Source organism: Episyrphus balteatus, chromosome X, assembly GCF_945859705.1.
Source record: "Episyrphus balteatus chromosome X, idEpiBalt1.1, whole genome shotgun sequence".
In the NCBI taxonomy this organism is placed as follows: Eukaryota; Metazoa; Arthropoda; class Insecta; order Diptera; family Syrphidae; genus Episyrphus; species Episyrphus balteatus.
In genome coordinates this window covers 3,163,106-3,186,226 of record NC_079138.1, presented here as the reverse complement: position 1 = coordinate 3,186,226, position 23,121 = coordinate 3,163,106, and the positions used below count along the sequence as shown (strand labels likewise).

The window sequence follows — 23,121 nt, the reverse complement described above, 5'->3', positions numbered from 1 at the left end:
GCATTCATTTGCATTCTTTTGCAGTCTTTTGCATTCTTTTTTAATTCTTTTGAATTCTTTTGCATTCTTTTGCATTCTTTTGAATTCTTTTGCATTCTTTTGCATTCTTTTGCATTCTTTTGCATTCTTTTGCATTCTTTTGCATTCTTTTGCATTCTTTTGCATTCTTTTGCATTCTTTTGCATTCTTTTGCATTCTTTTGCATTCTTTTTGCATTCTTTTGCCACACCCACACCAAACGTATGGATTTCACAAAAATTTTAACATTTTTTTAGTTCAAGGATGAACTATAGTATCATTGTCTGTGCAGGAGTAATAGTACAGTCAAATACAGTGAAAAAGGGGTATGCCTCGGAATGAATTCTAATAATAATATTTTTTTTGCTTAATATCTTCGTTTTGGCATTCTATAACTTACCTCAAAAATCTCATGTTCGGAGGTCGTGATTTTTAAGGCCAAACCACAAAATTAAGATTTTGGAAATAAGCAATAATAGACAATGGTATTATTCAATGATGAAAAAAAAACTGAAATCCAGGAAATCTGACGTCTCTAAAAAAAAGTTTTAACTCTTTTTCATCTTTCAACCTATATTATCAAAACACTTGCAAACTTACTACCAAAAAACCTTTAAAAATTATGGTAGAGTAACCAAATTTAGCATGAAGGCTTTTATATCCATTAATCATTAACAATCTTAACAAAAACATATCTCTGAAATCATGTATCATATGTTTATATAATACCATTGTGGTTAACTTAATTCTTAAAACTATCAAATTCATCCTTGAACTAAAAAAATGTTAAAATTTTTGTGAAATCCATACGTTTGGTGTGGGTGTGGCAAAAGAATGCAAAAAGAATGCAAAAGAATGCAAAAGAATTCAAAAGAATACAAAAGAATGCAAAAGAATGCAAAAGAATTCAAAAGAATGCAAAAGAATGCAAAAGAATTCAAAAGAATGCAAAAAGAATGCAAAAGAATGCAAAAGAATTCAAAAGAATTCAAAAGAATGCAAATGAATGCAAAAGACTGCAAATGAATGCAAAAGACTGCCAAGGAATGCAAAGACTGCCAAGGAATGGAAAGATTGCAAAAAGAATGCAAAGACTGCATGCAGTCCCAAAAGACTGCAATCATTTGAATGCAGTCAATTGATTGGGGAAAAAAAAAGATTGCAATCATTTCATGGAAAATGATTGGTGATTGCAAAATTTGAAGTCTAAGTCTCAAGTGTAAGTCAATGAATGCAATCTTTTGTTGGAATTGTGTAACTGAATGGCAATGACTGCATTCACAAAAGATTGCATTCTTTTACAAGCCTGCAAACGATGACAGTACGCGCTGGAAGTATTGGGAATAAGTACTTCTAGACCAAACGAAATTGGTATTAACTGCGCGATGAAAATGGGCACGTTCAGAAAACATTAGGGACAAAATATTTAGTCAACGTCATTTTCGGAACGGAAAATTAGGTACACGAGTAAATCGAGTTAGGGAGATTTTTATTGCCTAACTTTCCAGTCAACTTTTGAATATAAATGCCTAAATTGGAAGGATTTTTTAACAGCTATCCAATCAAAGATACGAAACTTGCATAATTTTTTTAACGTAACGTTAAAGGCACCACACCGGTTTAACTTTAAAAGTCTCTGAACGCTAAACTTCAACTTGTCTGAGTCAAAATGATTTTTTAGGACCAGTTTCTTAATCTTTTTTTTCACAAAACTTCGAAAAAAGGAAAAGCCATATTATTTGCCGTATTTGAAAAAAAAAAATTCTTAGAGATCTTCTACAGAATATATTACAAAAAATAGATCGTTTTTTACTCTTCTCCTGAAAAACTTAAAACCATTGACTTATCATGTTTTCAAAATAAATGATTCAATTAGGAAATATATCTAGTCCTAAAAAAAATTAATATGAATCTAATTTTTACTAGTTTTCTATTGTCAGTTACAATTCCTTCAAAATAATAGGTACTTGTCACTTTTGAATCGTGACTTGATTCGAGAATTTCTCTCCAATAATAATTTTCATAGTTTTGTTCACATTCCTTAAAACCGTTAAAACATTTGCTACCTAAAAAAAAAAATTCTCAATAGGTACCTACCTAAATACATTTATTTCCTTAATTCACGAAAACCAACACTAAACGATAGCCGTTTGAAATCTAGTCCAAGCCTTCTTTCTCTGGGCCAATCATCTGTTGAGAAAAGTTTCATTGCCTTTCACTTCTTTAGCATCAGCAAATTCGATCATACACTATCTATGTCAATATACCCACAATACAAATACAAAAAAAAAAAAAATGTTAAGGAATCAATTCAATCATGTTGTTGCAACCTTGATTTTTTTCTCGTTTTTCTCTCAATGAATATTATGTTAGTTGCAACTTGCAACATGCAACCAAAAAAAAAAACTAATGCCGGCCAACATGTGTCTATCTTTTTATAGAGAGGTGTGTAGATACAAAAACGGGAAGTGTCAAGAAATGTTTTGCATAAATTTCACTGACCTTAATTTTTATTAGAGGCAAAAGTTTTTTTTTTTTTTTTTTTTTTGTTTGCAAAACTCTAACTGAACTTCAAGTAAAACAGTGCCGGTAATTTGTCGCACACAAGATGAATGTATATGGTTAAATTGGTTAGATATAAGTAATAAGTGCTTTTGGTTAGCCTGGGTAAATTCAAATTACTTACAAAAAAAAATCTTTTTGATTTTTGAAGTTAAACTTCTTTTGGCGCGTTATACACAATTCAAATTTATATTTTTAAAACTTCAAAATATGGAGTATTTTTTTCATATGTCAATTATCGTTTGACAAGTAGATACTAGGTCTGTTTGCTTATTTATTGCCCAGTATTAAATTAGTTCTGTTTGTTAACCCATTCAGTTTCTTTTTTTCACTCAGATTTTGTTTTTTAATTGGTGATAAGATTTTTTTGATAATTAATAGGCCTCTACATTAGTCAATTATTAAGAAGTATAATTTCTAAAGCATGTTGTGTTCAAGTGTTCTAGATTTTGATATTGTATTTCCTTCTGACAGAATTTTCTCCCAAATCTTATGGATTTGAAAGATTTCATAATTAAGTGCACAAAAAGTATGGAACCAGTCTTAATGTATAAGTGTGTTCCAAAAGGCTTCAATAACTACCTGCATTTTTCTCTATTAAAACTTAGTTCGGAGATCGCGCCAAATTTAAGCTGGGCTAAATTGTGTAATGAAAGTGTAATTGATTAGTTCGATTTGCGCACAATTCGGCTGAAATTCTCCAAATTTTGCGCGGCTTAACTTTGGAGAGAATTTTGTATGACATCTTAATCTGCGTAATAAGCCTAAACATAAATAAAAAATCAGTCATCTTTTTGCCAGGTCCATGCACAAGTCAACTTTGTATCAAATTATGAAGCAAGTAGAGGGACAAGCATAAAAGAAAGTAATTTTAACGCTTTTATAAAATCAAAGAAAACTATTGGAAAATGTCAAATTCAAAAATTAAAATTTGGTTGTGAAAAATTCGACTTAATTTGACAATTTTTTCTACAAAAATCAATGTCAACGATTACTCCTAATTGAATTTTTGTTAAAAGTTGAGCCCTGTGCAAATAAATATGTCTAAAAGTCTAAAAACAAACATAGCAAACAAGTGCTAGTACATACTAAAAAAAAAAGTTGAAACAGAGAAAGAGTTGTAAAATCTATCTTGATAGATGTACACCAATGTTAAGCCATCAATGTGAATCTTTTTTATTCGAATTCAAAGAAAGAAACGAGTAAAAGTAAAAAAAATTAAAAATAGATATAGATATAGTTGTGCACTAAGTGTTACTAGAATGATAAAATTAGATCAAACAACAAAACAACAAAACTATACTTCATACTTTCTCCGTACGCTATGTTATAATGTTATATATCTACCTTTTCTGTGTTGAATTCAGAATCTCCCCCTGAACGTTGAATACTGAAAGTTTACTTCAAAGACAAATGAGATACGACAGTTAGGTATTATTGTGTGTTGTATAAGGTAAGGTAAAACAAATAGAATGTCTCTATTGCATATGAATTTAAAGCGTTGAGCATCTATTTAACTTAAGTGGAACTGATGGTGCTTGTTGCTTGCATTTGATTACAGCACACGGAATTACTGAATAGCGCTAAGTCAGAAGTCAGTAGAACTGCAGCGGCGTGTACACGTGAATACTGACAAGCACACAACCTGAACGTACGTTTTGAAAACGTGATTGCTGTTTTGTTCTTATTTGTTGTTCCAAGTTCGAGATAATTTTTTTTTATTAATATTTTTTTTTTTTTTTACTTTATTTTGCTTTACTAGTTAATTGCTGTTTGCATGTAATTTTTTTTAATAATTCTAGTAATATGTAATATGTAAATATAATTCGATGGACATAGTTCATATTTCAACGATAGAACGGACATTTATTGAATACTTGAATGCAGGACTTTTATTAGCACTCATTAGAAAAATTTCGTATTTTTCAATGTCAATGTCAAAAGTGTCAATCATAAGGTACTTTTGGTTTATAAGATATGGAAGTCTGACGACAACCTTGGGCCATATTCATATACACTGTCTAAGCTGCTTCTAAGAAAGACTGGAGTTTATCCTATTCAAATAACATTGGATACCCTACTAACAATTTTGCTTCTATAATGCTTTACAGAAGCAACAATTGCATCTGTAAAGCTTTATAGAACCAAAATTGTTTGTCGGGTATACCACAGTCTCCTATTTAATTCTCTATTCTTTTTCTAAAAGCTTGATGTGGGCGTTAGTTATGAAAAAAAAAGGTTTAAAAACGACTATGAATATTCCCTCCTTGCCTTTCATTTGATAAAACTCATACCAAGACAGTAAGATTTCTGAGCTTGTGAGCTTTTTATTTTGAAAACCAGAGCAGATTTAAAATTATCAAGTACATGCCTACATTATGACGGATTTATACTAAATGGCAGAGCATTTAAATGACGAAAAATAAAATTGCAAAATCCTCGCATAGATTAGGCATTGGAAAGAAAGGAAGATTTAAGATAGAACTATAATTGACGGAAGTTTCAGACGAAGTTGAGGCGACGGAAGAAAACTTATCAAAAAGTCAAAGAAAACGAGCATAAAAACTTTGAATCTGACATTTGCCTCCGACTGCTTGATCCAATTATAGTACTACCTTAAGAGTTTAATTATAAAAGATCATTTACATTTTACACAGCTATCCTTCTTGCTATAAGAATAAGAAAAGTGGTACCCTTCAAGCAAAAAAAACGGAGTTCTGTTTGATTTCTCCATTTGGTCGGACTCAATTCGGAGCCGATTCGGACCTAGGTCGGACTCGTTTGCTTGAAGAGTAGATTAGTAAATGTGTCAAAATTGTATATGGGGTAGACCTGTTTGTTTACACCGTTGCATGAATTCCACTATTAATTAAATCAAAGAGTTTGACATTTATGTAAGAGAGGTTCATATTGCTGTGTACTTAAAAGCACCTCAAATATAATAAATCAAAATATTATGCTGCCATTGAAAACTGAGAAAAGTTGAGAGTTAAAATGTTGCTAGGAACTATAAACTGTATTACTTCATAAACACAGTGAAAAATCGTAGCTGGAACTGGAGTTGAATTATGTCAAAACTACGTTTTTCAAAAAGTACACACAAATGACGAATGCAATGATTTTTGACGTTTAATAACATTTGGTCAGTAAAAAAGATGGCCTCCTAAGTTTTTGACAGCTGCCCTATTGAAATTGTTGTTGTGTCTTGGAAATTGTTGTTGCTTATGACTGACAAATTAAACTTCATAAACTTATGACGCCATCTTGCAAATTTATTATGTTTTGCCAAGGAATTTTCTGATCCAAAACCATAATGCCCCGTTTACACGATTGAAAGCTTGCCACTAATTATGAGAACAACTGTCATATAAAATGACAAAGAATGAGCAAGTTCATTCTTTTATGGCTGCTTGCCACTATTTAAAAAAAAATGCCAAAAATTTATACAGTGAAAAATAAAATGGCAGAATAAAAAATAAATTGAAGATCAAAATCTATGAGTGAGTTATTAAACCGACTTCCAAAATTTATGAACTAAGTTCTACCGTAAAATTTAGTGATTTCGCATTAACTTGCATTCCATTTATTTGATAAACAAATAATCCCACCCACATTCATTAACACACTCATCATATTAAAAAATACCTTAAAAAAAACTACTACAACAACAACAACGAGAACTATGTCAACAGAAAACACACAAACTTTATAATAATTATCATTATTCTAACGCTTTTACCTTTGTTATCTCTAGTTTACATTACATAATAGTTCTGACGTTCGACAGTCGGGTCGCAATCGCAATCGTAATAATGAGCGTCACAAACACCACCATTGTGTTGTGTATGCGCTGGCCCCCTTAATAAAACGATATAATTACTCGTATCGGCTCTGCGGCCGGCGCTCACGTGGCTCACGTGTTTATTTCTGATGGTTCAACCCCAAAGCCCACTGTGTTGTCAACAAATGCGCTCCATCAGTCAACTATTCATAATAGTGTTACCTATTTGTTGTTACAAAATAACACAAATTTCATAGGAACGAACAAAAAAAAAAAAAACTGAAAAACTTTCTGATCAACAAGTTTAATTGAATAACACAAATATAATTATAATTTGTATAGATATAGAAAAATCGAAATTTTGAGGGATGGTGGAAATTGTCACTGTCCGTCCAGGAGGAGGCGGTGGTGAATGCCTCGCATCACCCTTGACAGGTATGTAAATAAGACTTAGGCAACCCCATGCGAGTAGTTGAGAATATTATTTTGATTGAGAACCGTATGCATGGCGTTTGGCTTATATGTACGGAAATACAACAAAAAAAAAAAAATTACTTTGCGTATAAGAGAATACTAGTACTCGGACTACTGCCTGGTCGCTGCTGTCGAATGTCACGTTCCCAAGACGTATGTATTGCAGTTGTTTGTTAGTGGCGATGACGACGATGAATTATTATATTGGCGGTCTTTACTCAGACCCAAAGCAGCAGTGCCATCGTTGTGTTGTTAACTCAACAAAAAAAACAACAACAACAAAAAACAAAAATATACATATGTAGTTCTATTGGATTGAATAAGTGGATTAGAGATACTAAGTGCGTTGTTCCTTAAGCACTTTCATGGCTAGGCTATTACGATTAGAAAATCACATTGCCACATTTTAAATAATTTAAAATTGAATTTGGGTTTCCATTCCCATTTTTTCGATTTAATTTCCATTTTTATTAATAAATTGTTTTTATTTTCAGTCAAATGAAGGTACAGTTTATATTGTACAAAATTTGTTTAAACATTTGAGTAAATTTATTTTAAATGTTTATTCAAAATCAAAGTTGAAGAGAGTAATTTTTTCGAAAAAAACTTTTCGAAAGTAATTCTATACATTTACATGAGTGATGTTGCAATTGAACTGTCATTTTTTTTCTCGCCTATAAATGTTCTGACATATTCGAAATATACTTGTGTTTTGACAGAACTTATGTATATCAGAGTCGTAATATGACTTGCGCTAGAAAAATCTGGCGAATCGAAATTATTGAGGCTTTAACAAGCGATTTAGCATTTCAAAAATAATATTGGCACATCATTTTCTTTATTTTGACTGCATTACGGTGGTGTCCAGTCATAATAGGACCCTTAGCTACAAATACATCACGCAACTGTCAACAAAAAAAGTCGCTGAATATAGCTGGGGATACAGAACTAAGAGTTTTTCGTGTATTTAATGAAAAAAAAAAGTTATTTAGTGCGAACATGTTTGTTCCTTTACTAGATTTAGGTATAGGTTGAGAACACCCCAAAAGTCACAAAGATGAAGTTAATCCCAATTAGTTTATTTTTAATTTGGAATTTTGTTTTGCCGGAAAATGAGTTAATGTTATTGTTGCTGTTTTGTTTGCCTTCAATATTTTCCGAAATAAAACTCAATAGTTTTTTTCCGAAAGATCTATTTATATATTTTTTTTTTAGGATTCTTCGTTAAAGTTCTAGTGACTTATATCTTCGAAATGTCAAAAAATATGTTTGTAGTAAAAACAAAAGAACGAAAAACGTCAAACTCGTAGCGTGCCGATGTTGAAAAAAGTTTAACTTATGACCAAAAAGCGACTGTATTCTTTTTAGTACATAATTTTTCATTTTTAACATCATCTATCATTTTCGTCACTAAACGACCAGCGACAGATTCTTTTCAGTTCTAAGGATTTCAGTCAAGGCTTAATCAACTCCTTTCAAGGAGCAGTATCCTGAGAAAAAACTTTGTTGTCTAGATTGGATTTAAGACCATACCTAAGATGGCGCCCAACGTATCACTTTACATCACACTTAAGGCCCTCGAACATGAACTTCAAAGTACAAACTATGAACTATAGTAATGACGGATTTATACGAGTGAAAAAATGTCATTACTTTTGTAATGACATTTGACACTGTATTTTCCGTCGTATTAGTGTTCTGTCATTATTTTCAAAATAATGATAAGTCATAAAAGAATGAATGATATACATTTTGTGACATAATAATGACAACAACATTTGACAGATAAGTGACAAATTTTACTACAAGTTTTCACACTTATAAATCTATCATGAGTCACATATGTACATATAAAATAAATGTGTCATAGGTGTATATGTTAGGAAACAGCGATTCAGGGATATGAATTTAGAAAACAAAAAAATGGGATGTAAAATACAAAAACTTTTTGAAAATGTCATAAGTAGGAAATCACAGTGAAAGATAAACAATATGACTTTTTTTCAATAGATCACTGTGATTTCCTACTTATAAAAACTGCCATCTTCCTGAATATGTAGGTCTTCTGAGAAAAGCAAAGGAATTGATATTTTAAGGCAACGAAAACACTTTTGTTCTGGATTTGACATTTTCAAATACATTTTAAACCGTTACACTGTACTGTTTAGAATGTAGGTAGCTTCCATCTATTTATATTCTCTCCTTAAATTCAATTTTTAATTCATGTCAAATGCATTTCAACCACATGGTCTAACAATAACCTAAGTTTAGATTTATTGAAATATGTAGGTATCAACTTTTGCTGTCAAAAACAAAGAGATGAATACTGTTTGTTCAAAACCTATATAAATGGTTTCTAAGAATTTGTAACCTAGACTATAATAAAAGAGGAATCCTTTTAAATTCCTTTTAAATTTAAAATAATTGTTCGACCTTGAAAAATGCAACGATTCAAAAATGTAATGGTGGTTTAATCACCGTCAACGTGAACGTTGTCATAACCAAGCCAAGCCGGCTGGGTTCATAAAAAAATTAAAAAAAGTATAAAGTAATAAAATTGCAATAAAAAAAAAAATTATAACATCAGCGGCTAACAATTACTTTCCATATTCCACTACAAATCTCAAGCTCTCTCACATCACACTTCACGTTCACGTTCACACAACAACCAAAAAACTGGTCACATGTTGCATATTATACACACATTGACCTAAATCGCTTTTATATCAAGCTCCAACAAAATACAATAATTACAACGAGCAACGAAAGAGAAAATCCAATGCACCACGACGACCACACCACACCGCCAAGATGTTCGCTTCAAACCAATCCAACCAACACCAACCAACAATTCACATTGACATGAATTTGACGGCGGATTCTATTCGAATTTATTTCACACCGATTGTTAACGTGAAGCTGAAATAATCTCTCTGAGCCAGCACAGCTAATAGCGACATAGGCGACAACGACCAGCCAACTGCAACTGTTACTCGTTGGTATGGTCTTGGTCGTGTGGTAAAATCTATCTTCTCTCTCTCCGTTCCGTACATACAGTCAGTAATAATACACACACTCGTTTGCGTTTTGTTGGCCTATTTGGAAGACAAAAGCTCACTAAGTGAAAGCTTCCCCATTCAATACAGTTCTGACCGTTAACATTACTAGTTGGGATTATTTTCTCTCGGATCTTTGGGCTCTCGACTCGGTACTTTTTTGCCCGTGTGCAGCCCCGCTTATGATTGATCCTATTCGTATTAACTCCTTGTTAAGATTTCAAATATCCTGTGAAATATCTGTCTAACGAATTTGTGCCAAATTTATACATGTTAACAGCAATTTCGTTTGTCTATAAAAAAAAAATAATGAACAAATGTAGACCCTAAATGTGACCTCAAAAATTTCAAAGTTAAAAGTCGGTTACGTTTTGAACTTGAATTATAAAAAAAAGCCGCCTATCACCGCGCTCTGCCGGTTTGTGTGTCAGTGTGACAGAACGATCAACTGACGGTATATTACTTTCATTTAGTGTTTTAAAAAGTTACTATACCAGTTTAAGGTAGAGTTCGGCTCTGCGTTAAAGTGAAAATACATCAAAAAATTAGAACGTATTTTCTTTGCTTATAATTTTTTTAATTAATTAAACCAATATAAAATAATTAATTAAATAATGTCCGTTGTATATACGGTTGAAGGCGAACAACAACTTGTTATGCCAAAAATAAATAATATATTTAAAGGAGCATCAAAAAACTTACTATTATTGCAAGGTTCTGCAGAAACTGCTAAAATTAAAAGTATGTCATTTTTTCTTTTTTTGGAATATCTTGTATATTTTTTAAAATGTTTGTTTTTAATTATTATTGTTATGTTATTATTGACTCTAATAAATTAATTTCTTGCTCTTGTTTTGTCAAAAAATAAAAACTGTTTTGTAGTTCAGTCGTCTGGTGAAAGATGGCGTTGTGAAATTTAAAATCAGGAAAGAAATCTTTCAGGCTATTATTGGCATTTAGGAAGGTTAATTATTTGCTGTAAAAGTTGTCAAACTTAGAAAGATTGTCAACTTGGGATCCACCCGATTAGCTGTAATTATCATAATTTTTTGTAAAGAAGGGATGGGTAAATTGAGCTGTCAAAATTAAGATTAGTACTGTCATTTATTATTATTAGTTCTGTTTCCTTGCTCCACCCTTAACGTGTACGATTTAGGCTAAAATTTTAGTGGAGCTTAAATTTATTTAAGGGCCAGTTGTACAAATATTTAACCCGTGGATCAGCAACTTTTATCTTCTGAAATCGGTCGTAAACACATTCATGCTTGAACCGAAGTTGACCCGCAGCTAATCCGCCGAAATCGGTGGGTTAAATTCGTGATCCGAGGCTGATCCACGTTTTTACAACTGGCACTAAGTGTTCCAGCCGAATTGTGCACAATAATTGTGATTGATTTTTTTTTAGCTGGAATTATTCCAGCTAAAAAAAAATCACATTTGTACAACATTTGTTTCCAACTTTATATTTTTTATCGGTCACAAATAAGCGCACGCAAAAAATAAAAGGCTTCGAAGTATAACACTTTAAAAAGTTTTTTTGGAACCAAAATCTGAACTTTCTACATCATATCTTTTTTTTAAGTTTTCTAGCCGTGAAAAGCTTTTAAAAAATGAGTTTGAATAATTTCACTTTTGTACATTTTTAATTACAAGAAAATAGTTTATGACTTTATTTTAGTGTATCGATACTTTCCCGTTAGAATGTTTTAAGCACATTTTTTCCGAAAATGATTTTTGATGTGAAACTAGAAGGAAATTAAAATTGAGAAACCCATACATTTCCTCACTAGAACAATGTTGTTTTTTGCGTTTCCTGAACAATTTTAGAAATGTCGCTTAATACATTCTTACAGGAAGGTATCGATATATCCTTTCGTATTTTATTTCATGACATTTTGACGAAAATCAGCTGATGACAGCATATGCCAAGTTGTATTAAAAGTTAAGTTATTATTAGGATAATAAGGAATGAGCAATTCCTTAATGACGGTTTGTCATAGTTTAGAAAAAAAAAAATGGCATCGGAAAATACAAAATTACAAAATGAATGACATTTTGTCACTCGTGTAAACCCAGCATAAAAGAAAACGAAATAAATTAGGTCCCGACAAACAATTTTGGTTCTATAAAGCTTTACAGATGCAATTGTTTCTTCTGTAAAGCATTATAGAAGCAAAAATGTTAGTAGGGGTAGCAAATATAAGTTATATTTCGTCCTTAAATCAGCAATTACAATCGACGTTTTTAATTTGTTGTTGAAAAGAAAAAAGTAAAAAGTAAGTTGAAAAGAAAAGGGACAGATTCTTCCAATGAAAAAAAATCTCACGTGATTCCAAAACAATAAGGGATTCATGAAATGGTGTAATATCCACATAAACCTGGTGAACGTTTTAAGGTGGTAAATGTGTCAAAATTTTGTATGGATTTGACAATTCTTTAACCAAATTTACCAGGTTACACCGTTGCATGAAAAGGGACAGATTCTTCCAATGAAAAAAATCTCACGCGATTCCAACACAATAAGGGATTCATGAAATGGTGTAATATCCACATAAACCTGGTGAACGTTCTAAATGTAAATGTGTCAAAATTTTTGTATGGATTTGACGGTTCATTTACCACATTTACCATTTTACCAGGTTTACCCAGGGTTTACACCGTTGCATGGATACCCCTCAATTTGTCATTTGAAAAATTAATAACTACAAAACTAACTCGCATTCGATGGATGCAAACTTTTCAAAGAGTCAAAGAAAATGAGCAAAACACGTTGGATTTAACATTGCTTTCGACTGCTTCCTCCAATTTATTGTTCTGCTTCAAATGAAACTTCAAAATTAAAGTGCCTTTAATTTACGTTTATTGGCATTTTCGAGTTTCATTAATAGCCGTGAGAGAGTGCTGAAACTCATGAAAGTTCTATACATTGAAGCTTAACTTTTCTTTTATTTCATATATAAAATGTCAGCTGATTTAGATTGGAGAAGGTTCTGGATTTTGCTATATTTACAGGAATGACATCTTAATACCATTTTTTAGTATGTAGGTATAAAAAAAGCTTTGACATTTTTCAATACAAAAAAAAGTAAAGCACAATAAGATATGAGCTTTGTACATGTGGTGGAAATTGTTGAGGTGAATACAACTTCCCCATAGTAATTTGAACAGCTTTTCTCTAGTTACTACCCAAAATGAATCTAGTACAATTTTCTTACCAATAAATTTCAATAAAGTAATTTTAAAACCATGTGGTAATTCGGTCTTTTATTAACTGGTATATTTTTTTTTTTTATTATTTTCCTTTAAAGATGCATTAACACAACGAATAATGGTGGCAGAATTCATCGCTCGACAGCATTCGACTGGTTCTCCTGTTAACGGTGAGACACCGAATCAAAATCACACAACTTCAAATATGCCGGATACTCTTGGTTCAACAAATAACACAACAACAATGAATTCCAATAAATATAGCCTTCCACCTGTGTCACCATCACTTTCAGTTAGTGGCGGAAATTCCAATAGTGGTAAGAAATTTTTGTTTGTCTTTTATCCAAAATCTTTTTGTTATTATAGTCAAGTCTCTAATAACGGCATACGATAACGATCAAACGATAAAGAATTATTGGCGATATATGACTATCACCTTCTATTGATTAAAAGTTTTACCAAATTTGCTAAAATTCTAAGCAAGTGACGAATACTTTATTAGAAAATAGGCTCTAATGTTAGCTTTTTGCAAGCATTATAGAAGTCTTACCCTGTGATATTTTAGTTTTCATAAACTTCTATTTAAATCATTCTTTGGGACATGTTTTGTTTTTTAATTTTACCAATTTCCAGAGAAAAAAACGATGTCACTAGCCAAGAACCATTTTGCACGTTCAGTCAAAACGATTAAAGTAGGTATTTCTTGACTAACATTCCAGCCAGCTTCCAATAAAATTCGTAAACTTTAAAGATTTTTACTGGGCACGTTCATGAAATTTTAAGGAGTAGACATTTAGTCAACGTTATTTTCTGAACGGAAATTTCTGTAAACGAGTAAATCGAGTTAGGCAGGTTTTCTTGCCTAACTTTCCAATAAAATTTCCTAAATTGGAAGAATTTTTGTTTACAGTAAAGGGAATCCGTTACGTCGACGGATTTAAATGACAGCTCGAGAACCGACCCATAAAACGCATCCGTCGAGTCCGTCATGTATAGGTCGGTTCTCATAAGAACGTGTGTATTTTATCAGGCTGTCAGTTGAAAACTTCAACGTAAAGCACGTGACGGATTCTTGACTTGACATTAAGTCCCTAAAATTTTTTTTGAGCCTGTCCATTGCAAGCTAACCAATGAGAGACCAATCTTGACTAACTTTTAAGTCCCTGACTACATGACACAAGATCTTTTCAGTTAACATTAATTAATTATATATTTTTTTAAAACAATATTTGTTTACTTTTTTTTTTTTCTTCATTTAGGTCACAACAATTTTATGTTACAAGAACCTCTTAGCCCCCAATCAATGGATATGGATGGCAACTATTCTGCGTCATCATACGAGCTGGGCTTGAAACGCAAAGAATTATTCACTCAAAGAAAACAACGTGAATTCATACCGGACAATAAAAAAGATGACAGCTATTGGGACCGAAGAAGACGAAATAATGAAGCTGCAAAAAGGTCACGTGAAAAACGTCGTTATAATGACATGGTATTGGAACAGCGTGTTGTTGAACTTACAAAAGAGAATCACGTTCTCAAAGCACAGTTAGATGCAATTAAAGATAAATTCAATATAACTGGTGAAAATTTGGTAAGTGTCGATCAAATAATGGCCACACTCCCAACCACAGAACAAGTTTTAAGTATTACGAAACGTGCTAAGTTATCTTCGACCGTACCACCAACAATTGTCTATCCACCACACGCTGCGAGTCCAGTTCAAGCATCAGTGATACATCAAACAATGAATTGCATAGATGGAATGCCTCCATCAACATCACCCTCTATGCATCTCCATTATCCCCAGTCTAAAGCAAACGGCTTCAATAATATACCCCATTCTTCGTCCGCCGCGGGACAGCAACAGATACAACAAAATTCTAGCAGAACATCCCCGTCAACAGCAGTGCAAACGCATCACTCAAATGTTATTCACCCGCAACAGCAACAGACGACAGATCTGCAGCATGTATACCATCGTTCCTGTCAATCTTTGTCACCGCACAATAATAGTTCCCATAACAGCCACCACTCATTACAGGAGAGCCAGCAGCAACAACAGCATAATATACTACAACAAGCACCACAATCACACAAACAGCAACACCATCGTAACAGTTCCTTAGTTTCTCCTGTCTCATCCACTTCTTCCTCAGGTGGTGAACTCGACGAACAAAAATACCATGGATATACAAACAGCACAAATAGCAGTGGCACTAATAGTGATAACGATTGTGGTAACACGCTAGATCCAACACAGCATCACTACCACCAGATGCATCAAACTAACAATATTCCTCAAATCTATAAACACTTTCCAGCCCATCACCATCATCCACAACACCGTTCACCATTACAAATGGCCAATAATTCAAACCCTGCTCCAGCATTATGCCGCAGTGGTGTGCCTATAGATGATTTGGACAAAATTCGAAGTGTGGTGGCGGTCATTGGCAATGGTAATGGCGATTCACAAAACTCACCTCCGTCGTCTTCGACCACCTCCCAACAACAACCACTAAAAAGTTTTCAAATTCACCAAAACTCGCAACATCAAAATCAATTGACATCATCTACGTCTTCATCGCAGCATCAGTACCAGTTATGTCAACAAACGGCAACTTCATACAACAATCACAACTTGCCTCTTTCACAATACACAACAACTCATTTGTCTTTTACCAACTCTCCAACATCAGCAGCTGCAGCTGCTGCAGTTGCAGCTGTAATTGGCAGCACTTCCAATGGAGTGTCAAATCAATCAAGACCTGACAGCAATACACCCTCAGCTGCTCTAGCTTTGGCGGCCAACATTTCCTACAACGCCTCCGCCGTCTTTAGCACAAAAGAACAGCCCAGCTCAAGTACAAAGGCGACTACTGACACATACAATGAATTAGCTGGCAATGTGCTGAATCTGTCACGCAGAGCTTCTTCGCCGTTTGAACTGTCATGTAGTTTATCGGCTTCAGGGGCTTTGTCTGGTGATGATGAACAAGGTGATGCCCAACATCCGGCTGACCTCAATAACAGCCTCCCGCTTAAACTAAGACACAAGTCACATTTGGGTGATAAGGATGCTGCATCAGCATTGCTGGCCCTGCAGCATATTAAGCAAGAACCAAACAGCCGTGCTTCACCTCCCTGGGACGGTGAAGGTTCCAGTGATGAGCGTGATTCGGGTATATCTATTGGTGGTACGGAATGGACGGCGCAGCTACAACACAATATTATCGTACCAATAGCTACGGCTGAAAATCAAGAGGGGAACATTTTGAAGTCTCAAATAGCGAGACTCGAATCAGAAGTTGCCAATATTAAAAATATGATGATTTTAAGCTCGACTGGACCATGTGCTACTGCAACTGCGCAGTGAGTTCCTGACATTAAAATAAACAAAAACAAAAAAAAATTAAATCAATTTTCTACACGTTTGGATCTCATTTTGGGAATATTATATAGTGTGTGTGTGTGTGTGTTTGTAATGTTAAAAAGGGAAAGCTTATAAAAAGTCTTAAAATAAATGTCCTAATTAATTATTCTGACAGTTTTAAGCTCACAACTACTGTAAACTATATGTATATCGCATTGTTTTTTTTTTTTTTGTAATTATATATCTGAAATGGAACTAATCAAGGGTTAGGTTTTACATAAATTTTGTTTAAACTGTTCTTTGATATTCAGGCGCGATATTCTATTTTTTTTTACAAATAAAAGGTTTACTAAACAAGAGCAAAAGACAACAAATATAAAAATTCTGCGAAATGCAATATTCATCTCAACAGAAAAAGAGAGTTAGTGTACACGCGATTGAAGTTATACTTTTCACTAACAGAAATCCATTCAGTAGGTTCACACCATAACAAATAATTGCAATTATGAGAACCAGATGGCGCTACTAGTTAATCCCTTTGACATTCTTGTCAAAAAGTTAATTTTCACTCTGTACAAACGCCGGAAAAGAAGTGTAACTTCAAAAAGTTGATAAAACCGTTGCTTCTAGAAAGCCTATTAGAAACTACATAACTATTATGTAAAGCTTTATAGAAGCAAAACTTTTATTTTTTATCGATTTACTCTCAAACATAAAAAAAAATCGTGTCGATATGATATGACGGCTGATTTAATATTAAAACAGTAGTTTCTATCAAGTTTTTCACTTCCTTTGTAATTGTTTGTCATTACTTGTGATTACAAAAATCAACCTAAGGATTATTCCTATTAATAATATATACACATAATATACAACACCTACTTCAAGAATACAAAAAAAAACACATTCTTTGAATTCTTTATTTGTTTAGATTATAGATCATATATAAAAAAGCATTGACACAACAGAAATAAACATACTAAAAACATAGAAAAAAAAACAGTAATTATCGTACCTGCAAAAAAATAAACTACATATATACCGGATCATTTATAAAATAAAACAAAGCAAATCAAATTTTATTTATGTATAACTATACTATAGCGTTTTCTCAAAATAAAAATATTTTTATAAAAAAAAAAAACAAAAACAAAAACTTCATTCAAATTTTAAGGACTTTAAGCCAATCAAATTATGAATAAGGAATTTGTACTTTTACACCTAAATAAAGAAAAAATAAGGTCTATTACATATTATGTATATAAATATCTATTTTATATTTTTTAAAAGTATTTCGCGGTAGACATCCATTTTTTTATTCTGTATTGTTTAAAAATTACTACCTACTTTTTTTTTATATAAAATGAAAAAATAATAAAAAAAAATAATTATTCATGTCGGATGTTAAAGTGAAAATGAGATCAAAATTAGTTATATAAGATTTGTGTGTAGTATATGTTTCTCAATTAATTTATGCGTATATCTACGTTAAATACAATGTTTCCAATTCGTTTGTTATTATTTTATTTAAAACTAAAACTTAAAACAATTACACACGAAATATTTTAAATATTAGATATGTGTCAAACCATAAATAGTTTATTTTATATTTATAATTTTATTTTTCAGTGAAAAAAGTATTAGTTCGTTTTTTTTTATATAAATATATATATATAAACTATTATAAATAAATATATATTATAAAATGCAAAGCATGTAATTGGGTTTATATTAAAAAAAAAAAAAACAAACTTTAGTAATAATCCCAAGTAAAAAAAAATATATATATTTTTTCTTTAAATCTTTAAATTAAAATTTAAACAATATTTGCATAAATACAAGAAATTCAAAACATATTTTAAACATTTAAACTGTAAATATAAAAACAAAAAAAAAAAACTTTAAATATTATATCTATTATATTTTGTTACAATAATTTAAAGACAAAATGTTTATTATTATTTTTTTTTTATAGGAACTCGTTTTTCGTTTGTAAGCTTTTTTTTAATTCTTATTATTTTTTTTTTGTTTACCAAGAGTAGAAGACTTTCAATTAAAAAGAAAAATTAAAAAAAAAAATAAATATACACATATACATATATTTTAAAAGCTGTACGATTCATTAATATCTTCATTTAAAATATATATAAAATTGAAAATTATTAAAAAAAAAAAAATCATAAATGTGTTTCTTTGCTTTGTGTTTCAATTTTATGTGGCGGACAAACAAGAAGCTTGCAACGATATCTCACTTGTCAAACTACAGTAGTAGCTGAGGAAAAAAAAAAACTGAAAAATAAAACGAAAACAAACATATCTAATGTCTACGTGTCAAATGGAAATATAAACGTACCAAAACAAGTATAAAGACTCTCCCAACCCAACAATGACAGACTACAAAAAAACCAAACGACAGCGATTTATATGAAAAACGCAAATGACAGGGTGTTTTTAAAGTCCTATAGGACATCGGTAATAAAAATTTCATACCGGTAGTTGTTAGTTTGGTTGAGCCTTGAGGGCCAGTTGTACAAACAAGGGTCAGCCTCGGTTCAGGAATTTAGCCCTCCGATTTCGGCGGATTAGCAGTGGATCAACTTTGGTTCAAGCTATTTTAACATTAATGGGCCTTGAACCAGTGCTAAACTGCACCTTAAACATCGATTTCAGAAGGTAAAAGTTGCTGAACCACGGATTAAATATTTGTACAACTGGGCCTAAGTCTGTCATGAAACATGGTTTATGTACACATGTAAACGCGATTGAAGTTAAACTTCAATACTTAGGCCGTGTGTGAATTGCGTTAAATAGTTAACACCGTGTAAAATTTTTGACACTATTGAGGTGAATAAAAAAATTTTCAGCTGTTACAAATTTATTGGGCTCTGGGACCTGGTTAAATTTGAGTTAAATTTTTTTTGCAGATGGTTTTTTTTTTTTTTGTTTTTTTCTTTTATTAAAAAGGAGTAAAAGGCAGACAAAATTTTAAACAATAATCCATGTAGATGAAATTTTTTTTATGAACCTCAATAGTGTCAAAAATTTTACACGGTGTTAACTATTAAACGCAATTCACACACGGCCTTAGTTGGTTGAAACCATAACAAAACTGTTTTGCAATTTTGAGCACTAGATGGTGCTACTTGTCAATCCCTTTGACATTTCTTTTCAAAAAGTAAATTTTCATACCCAACGCCGGAAAAGAAGTATAACTTCAAAAAACCTTTGAGTTGGTTTCGTAAATAAAACATTCATTTTGACACATCACCAATCTCCTGATAAACAGAAAACAAGTTTTCTGCATCATTTTTTAAGTTTACCCCCCTATTCTGGCAAACCTCACAAGTCACAAAAACCTCACAAGGTGATCATAACTCTATTTTGTGAGGATTAATTTCTCACAAACTTATTACTAGCAAAAATCTAACTTGTGAGTTGTGACCTCCTTCAGAGCAGATCACAAATTCAAAAGTTTTTGTGACGCGAAAACCTCACAAAATCAAATTCAGCTCACCTTATGAGGTTCTCATAACTTGTGAGGTTTGCCAGAATAGGGCTGTTAAGCCCTGTTCCATTGGAGGTGGTAGTTTAGTCGTGAGTAGAAATCTAGTACAACAACTACACTTTCGTATCTCCTCGAGTAGAAGATCATAGAGGAAGGAATACCTAGAGACGCGACTTCGGTTGGTTTTTCTCTTCCACCCTACAAGCTGCAATGAGAGGAAAAACTCCACAGTGCTTATATGTGGTAGTTTTCCCGTGCATTTTAAATGGCACCAACTGTGGAGTTGAGCTCAAAACAATTAAAAACAATTTAAGTGCTCAGTAGGAAATAAATTCATAAAAAAATAATATAATAAATTCAAAACACGAACCTTTTTTTTTTATTTCTGTACATATTTATTGAAAGGTGGGTGTCTGGAGTGAGCTATTTGAGCTATTCAAGTTCATGTACAAACCAAAATCATGTTTAAATTCAAAATTTGTGAGGACATCTACTGGTGAAAGGAAGGTATTAAACGAATTGTACTTTTCACACGTATTCACAGATAGGAAAACAAGAGAAAAATAAGAGAGATTATCTGAAATTAAATTTGCGGGTGTTTTAGGTAAGGGGGGTACGAGTCGGCTCTCTAGGTATTCCTTCCTCTATGTAGAAGATCGTGTGTTATTTGTAGTACTAGATCTACTCATGAGTAAACTACCACCTCCAATGGAACAAGGCTATTAGGGGGGTTCACATTGACCAACTTACCGGACAGACTAGCCGCCATTTGGTCTGATCTGATGCTGTTTTGATAGTGTGAACACACATCCGAAGCATGGTATAAAAAGAGAAGGTATGGTCATTAGAAAAAACTCTGTATCGAGAATTGTCATAACTTAAAAATGGCTACTTAAGGTTTTGACAGCTGCCCATTGAAATTGTTGTTGTAAACAAATTTGTCTTGGAAATTGTTGTTGCTTTTGACTTTGCCAAATATTAAACGTCAAAACCTTACTACCCCATTTTGTAAGATGGCGGCTCTAATGATAATACCTTGTCTTTTTATACCATGCATCCGACGACGGCCTGTCCGGTTTGCCGGATGGTTTTCAAAAAATTTTGATTTTTTGGTGGTCGGACAGACAGGTCCGGCAGACAGTGATAATCCATTCTCTTTAATTTGAGAGCAGAATAGACAAAAGATACTTTAAATATAAGCTGAAAAATGGGTATTGATGAAAAAGTCTGATGAATGTGAACGAAAAATATAATTCCGCCATCAGGCCAAATGACAATCAGTCTGTCCGGTAAGTTGGTCAATGTGAACCCCCCTATTGTGAGAATTTACATAGATTTCGTATGGTTGTACTTTTGGCAGTTGTCAAAATCGACGGCAAAGCGTGATTGTGTTTCTGCTTTAAAAGTCTTTGGGTACTTTTACACAATTTTTCTTCCTCTGAGAGGATTTCATCCCCACTCCTTAAAATTTGACAGCTTTCATATTTTTGTCTAAAAAAAGAACCCAAACAGACCTAATGTGTATAAACCTTAATCTCCATCTCTCATAACCTGAACGCCATCAAAATGTTTCATTTCCACTTTATTTTTTGTATACATTTTTGTAGTAGTGTTCGTTAAACATCGATAGTTTAAGATTTCGATAGTATCGATAGTTTTGGGAAAACCCTATCGATACTATCGATAGTATCGATAGTTTTACCAAATTTCCTAAAAAGCTTTAAAAAGGCTTTTTTGAATAATAAAAAACGTTTAATAATCAGAACTTTGCAATTTAAAACTAATTTTTAGCAACTGGAAATGTATTATTTCAATTGTTAACTTGCAAAACATTTTGAAAAACAAAAAACCAGATGTATTGAGGACTGAAAAAAAAAATATTCGGTTCGATACGGCCTGCGGAAAGCTTGCCAAAGATAACAGACAATTATGTTAAATGAAAATATTTAACGCATACGTGCACGAGTTTATCGAGCACAAGAGAACATTTTTGTATAAATAGATATATGTACAATACATACATACATCTAGCAGTACTGCATACTCTTTTAGGTACATCAGCAAATAAGATAATGTAACCTTGTCGATTCCTACATATACATATTTATTTAACAAAGAGAATAAAGGTCCTACATTCTAGTAAGTGCATGTATAAATACTAAAAAAGGGCTCAAAAATAAAGTTTAGTCGTGTTTCCACCGACTGACCGGCTTGACAAAAATACTAAGTCAAAATTCTGCTTTCAAAATTCTGCTTTCAAAATTCTGCTTTTCAAAATTCTGTTTTTCAAAATTCTGCTTTTCAAAATTCTGTTTTTCAAAATTCTGGAAAATGTTAAAAAGCTCGCGCTTTTTAACATTTTCCAAACCCTTTTTTAATTTTTTGCAAAATTCTGTAAAATCATCTTCTTGATGATAAATTGTCTGCTTATTTGATTACTTACCTACATAATTTGTCATTCTTTGAATGCATATTAATTTTTGTTTTAATACTAAACATTTCCGAAAATAATTCAAATTTTTTTTAATTTATCAAATAAAGATGAATAATCAAAAATTTGAATAAGAAAAGGAATATTTTGTATCAAACAACATCGGTTCCAATAAGTTATAGATTTTATTCGAAAGAAAGTCAGTCTATGCATTTTAAAAAATATTTCCAACACTTAAACAAAAAAAATTAGGAAAGTACCAATGTTGAATTACATTAATGAGGTGTATTTTTCTTTAGTCAGCACATTATGCTATAAAAAAAAAAAGAATTGGCAGAATTTTTTTGTTTAAGTATAATGCTGGCAGAATTTTGAAAAGCAGAATTTTGAAAAAAAGAATTTTGAAAAACAGAATTTTCGTTAAAAAAGCAGAATTTTGAAAAGCAGAATTTTGAAGCCAGAATTTTGACCCGATCCCGAAGATTTCACTAAATTTTCAAAAGTTTTTCAGTGTTTTAGGAGTTCAAAATTAAAAAGCTGGTGCGTTTAGAACGAAAAGCTTGGGGTAAAGCCTGGTACGCTGCTCGCGCTAAATTTTAGCTGAGATAAAATTCCCATACAAGTTATCGATAACTTGTATGGGATCCATTTTATCTCGGCTAAAAATTTTCGATAATTTGTATGGGAGCTAAAATTTAGCGCGAGCAG

The 23,121-nt window shown here is 32.1% G+C and overlaps 2 protein-coding genes across 5 annotated transcripts in view; both read left to right on the top strand.

Annotated features, from left to right (window-relative positions):
- The window catches only part of LOC129920530 (G-box-binding factor), a 29,553-nt gene extending 11,772 nt beyond the window's left edge, over positions 1-17,781 (top strand). For 2 of the 4 annotated variants that reach the window (XM_056001837.1, XM_056001836.1), the window contains exons 3-4: positions 13,200-13,418; positions 14,361-17,779. In XM_056001837.1, coding sequence (XP_055857812.1) covers positions 13,220-13,418; positions 14,361-16,480 — 2,319 coding nt within the window. In that variant the 5' untranslated portion in view covers positions 13,200-13,219 and the 3' untranslated portion in view covers positions 16,481-17,779. Of the gene's footprint in view, positions 1-9,388; positions 10,633-13,199; positions 13,419-14,360 lie in introns of those variants that run through there. The other 2 variants (XM_056001834.1, XM_056001835.1) reach the window with 2 other exon arrangements.
- The window catches only part of LOC129920542 (vacuolar protein sorting-associated protein 29), a 501,662-nt gene that overhangs the window by 438,224 nt on the left and 40,317 nt on the right, over positions 1-23,121 (top strand). The gene's annotated exons all lie outside the window — the stretch shown is intronic.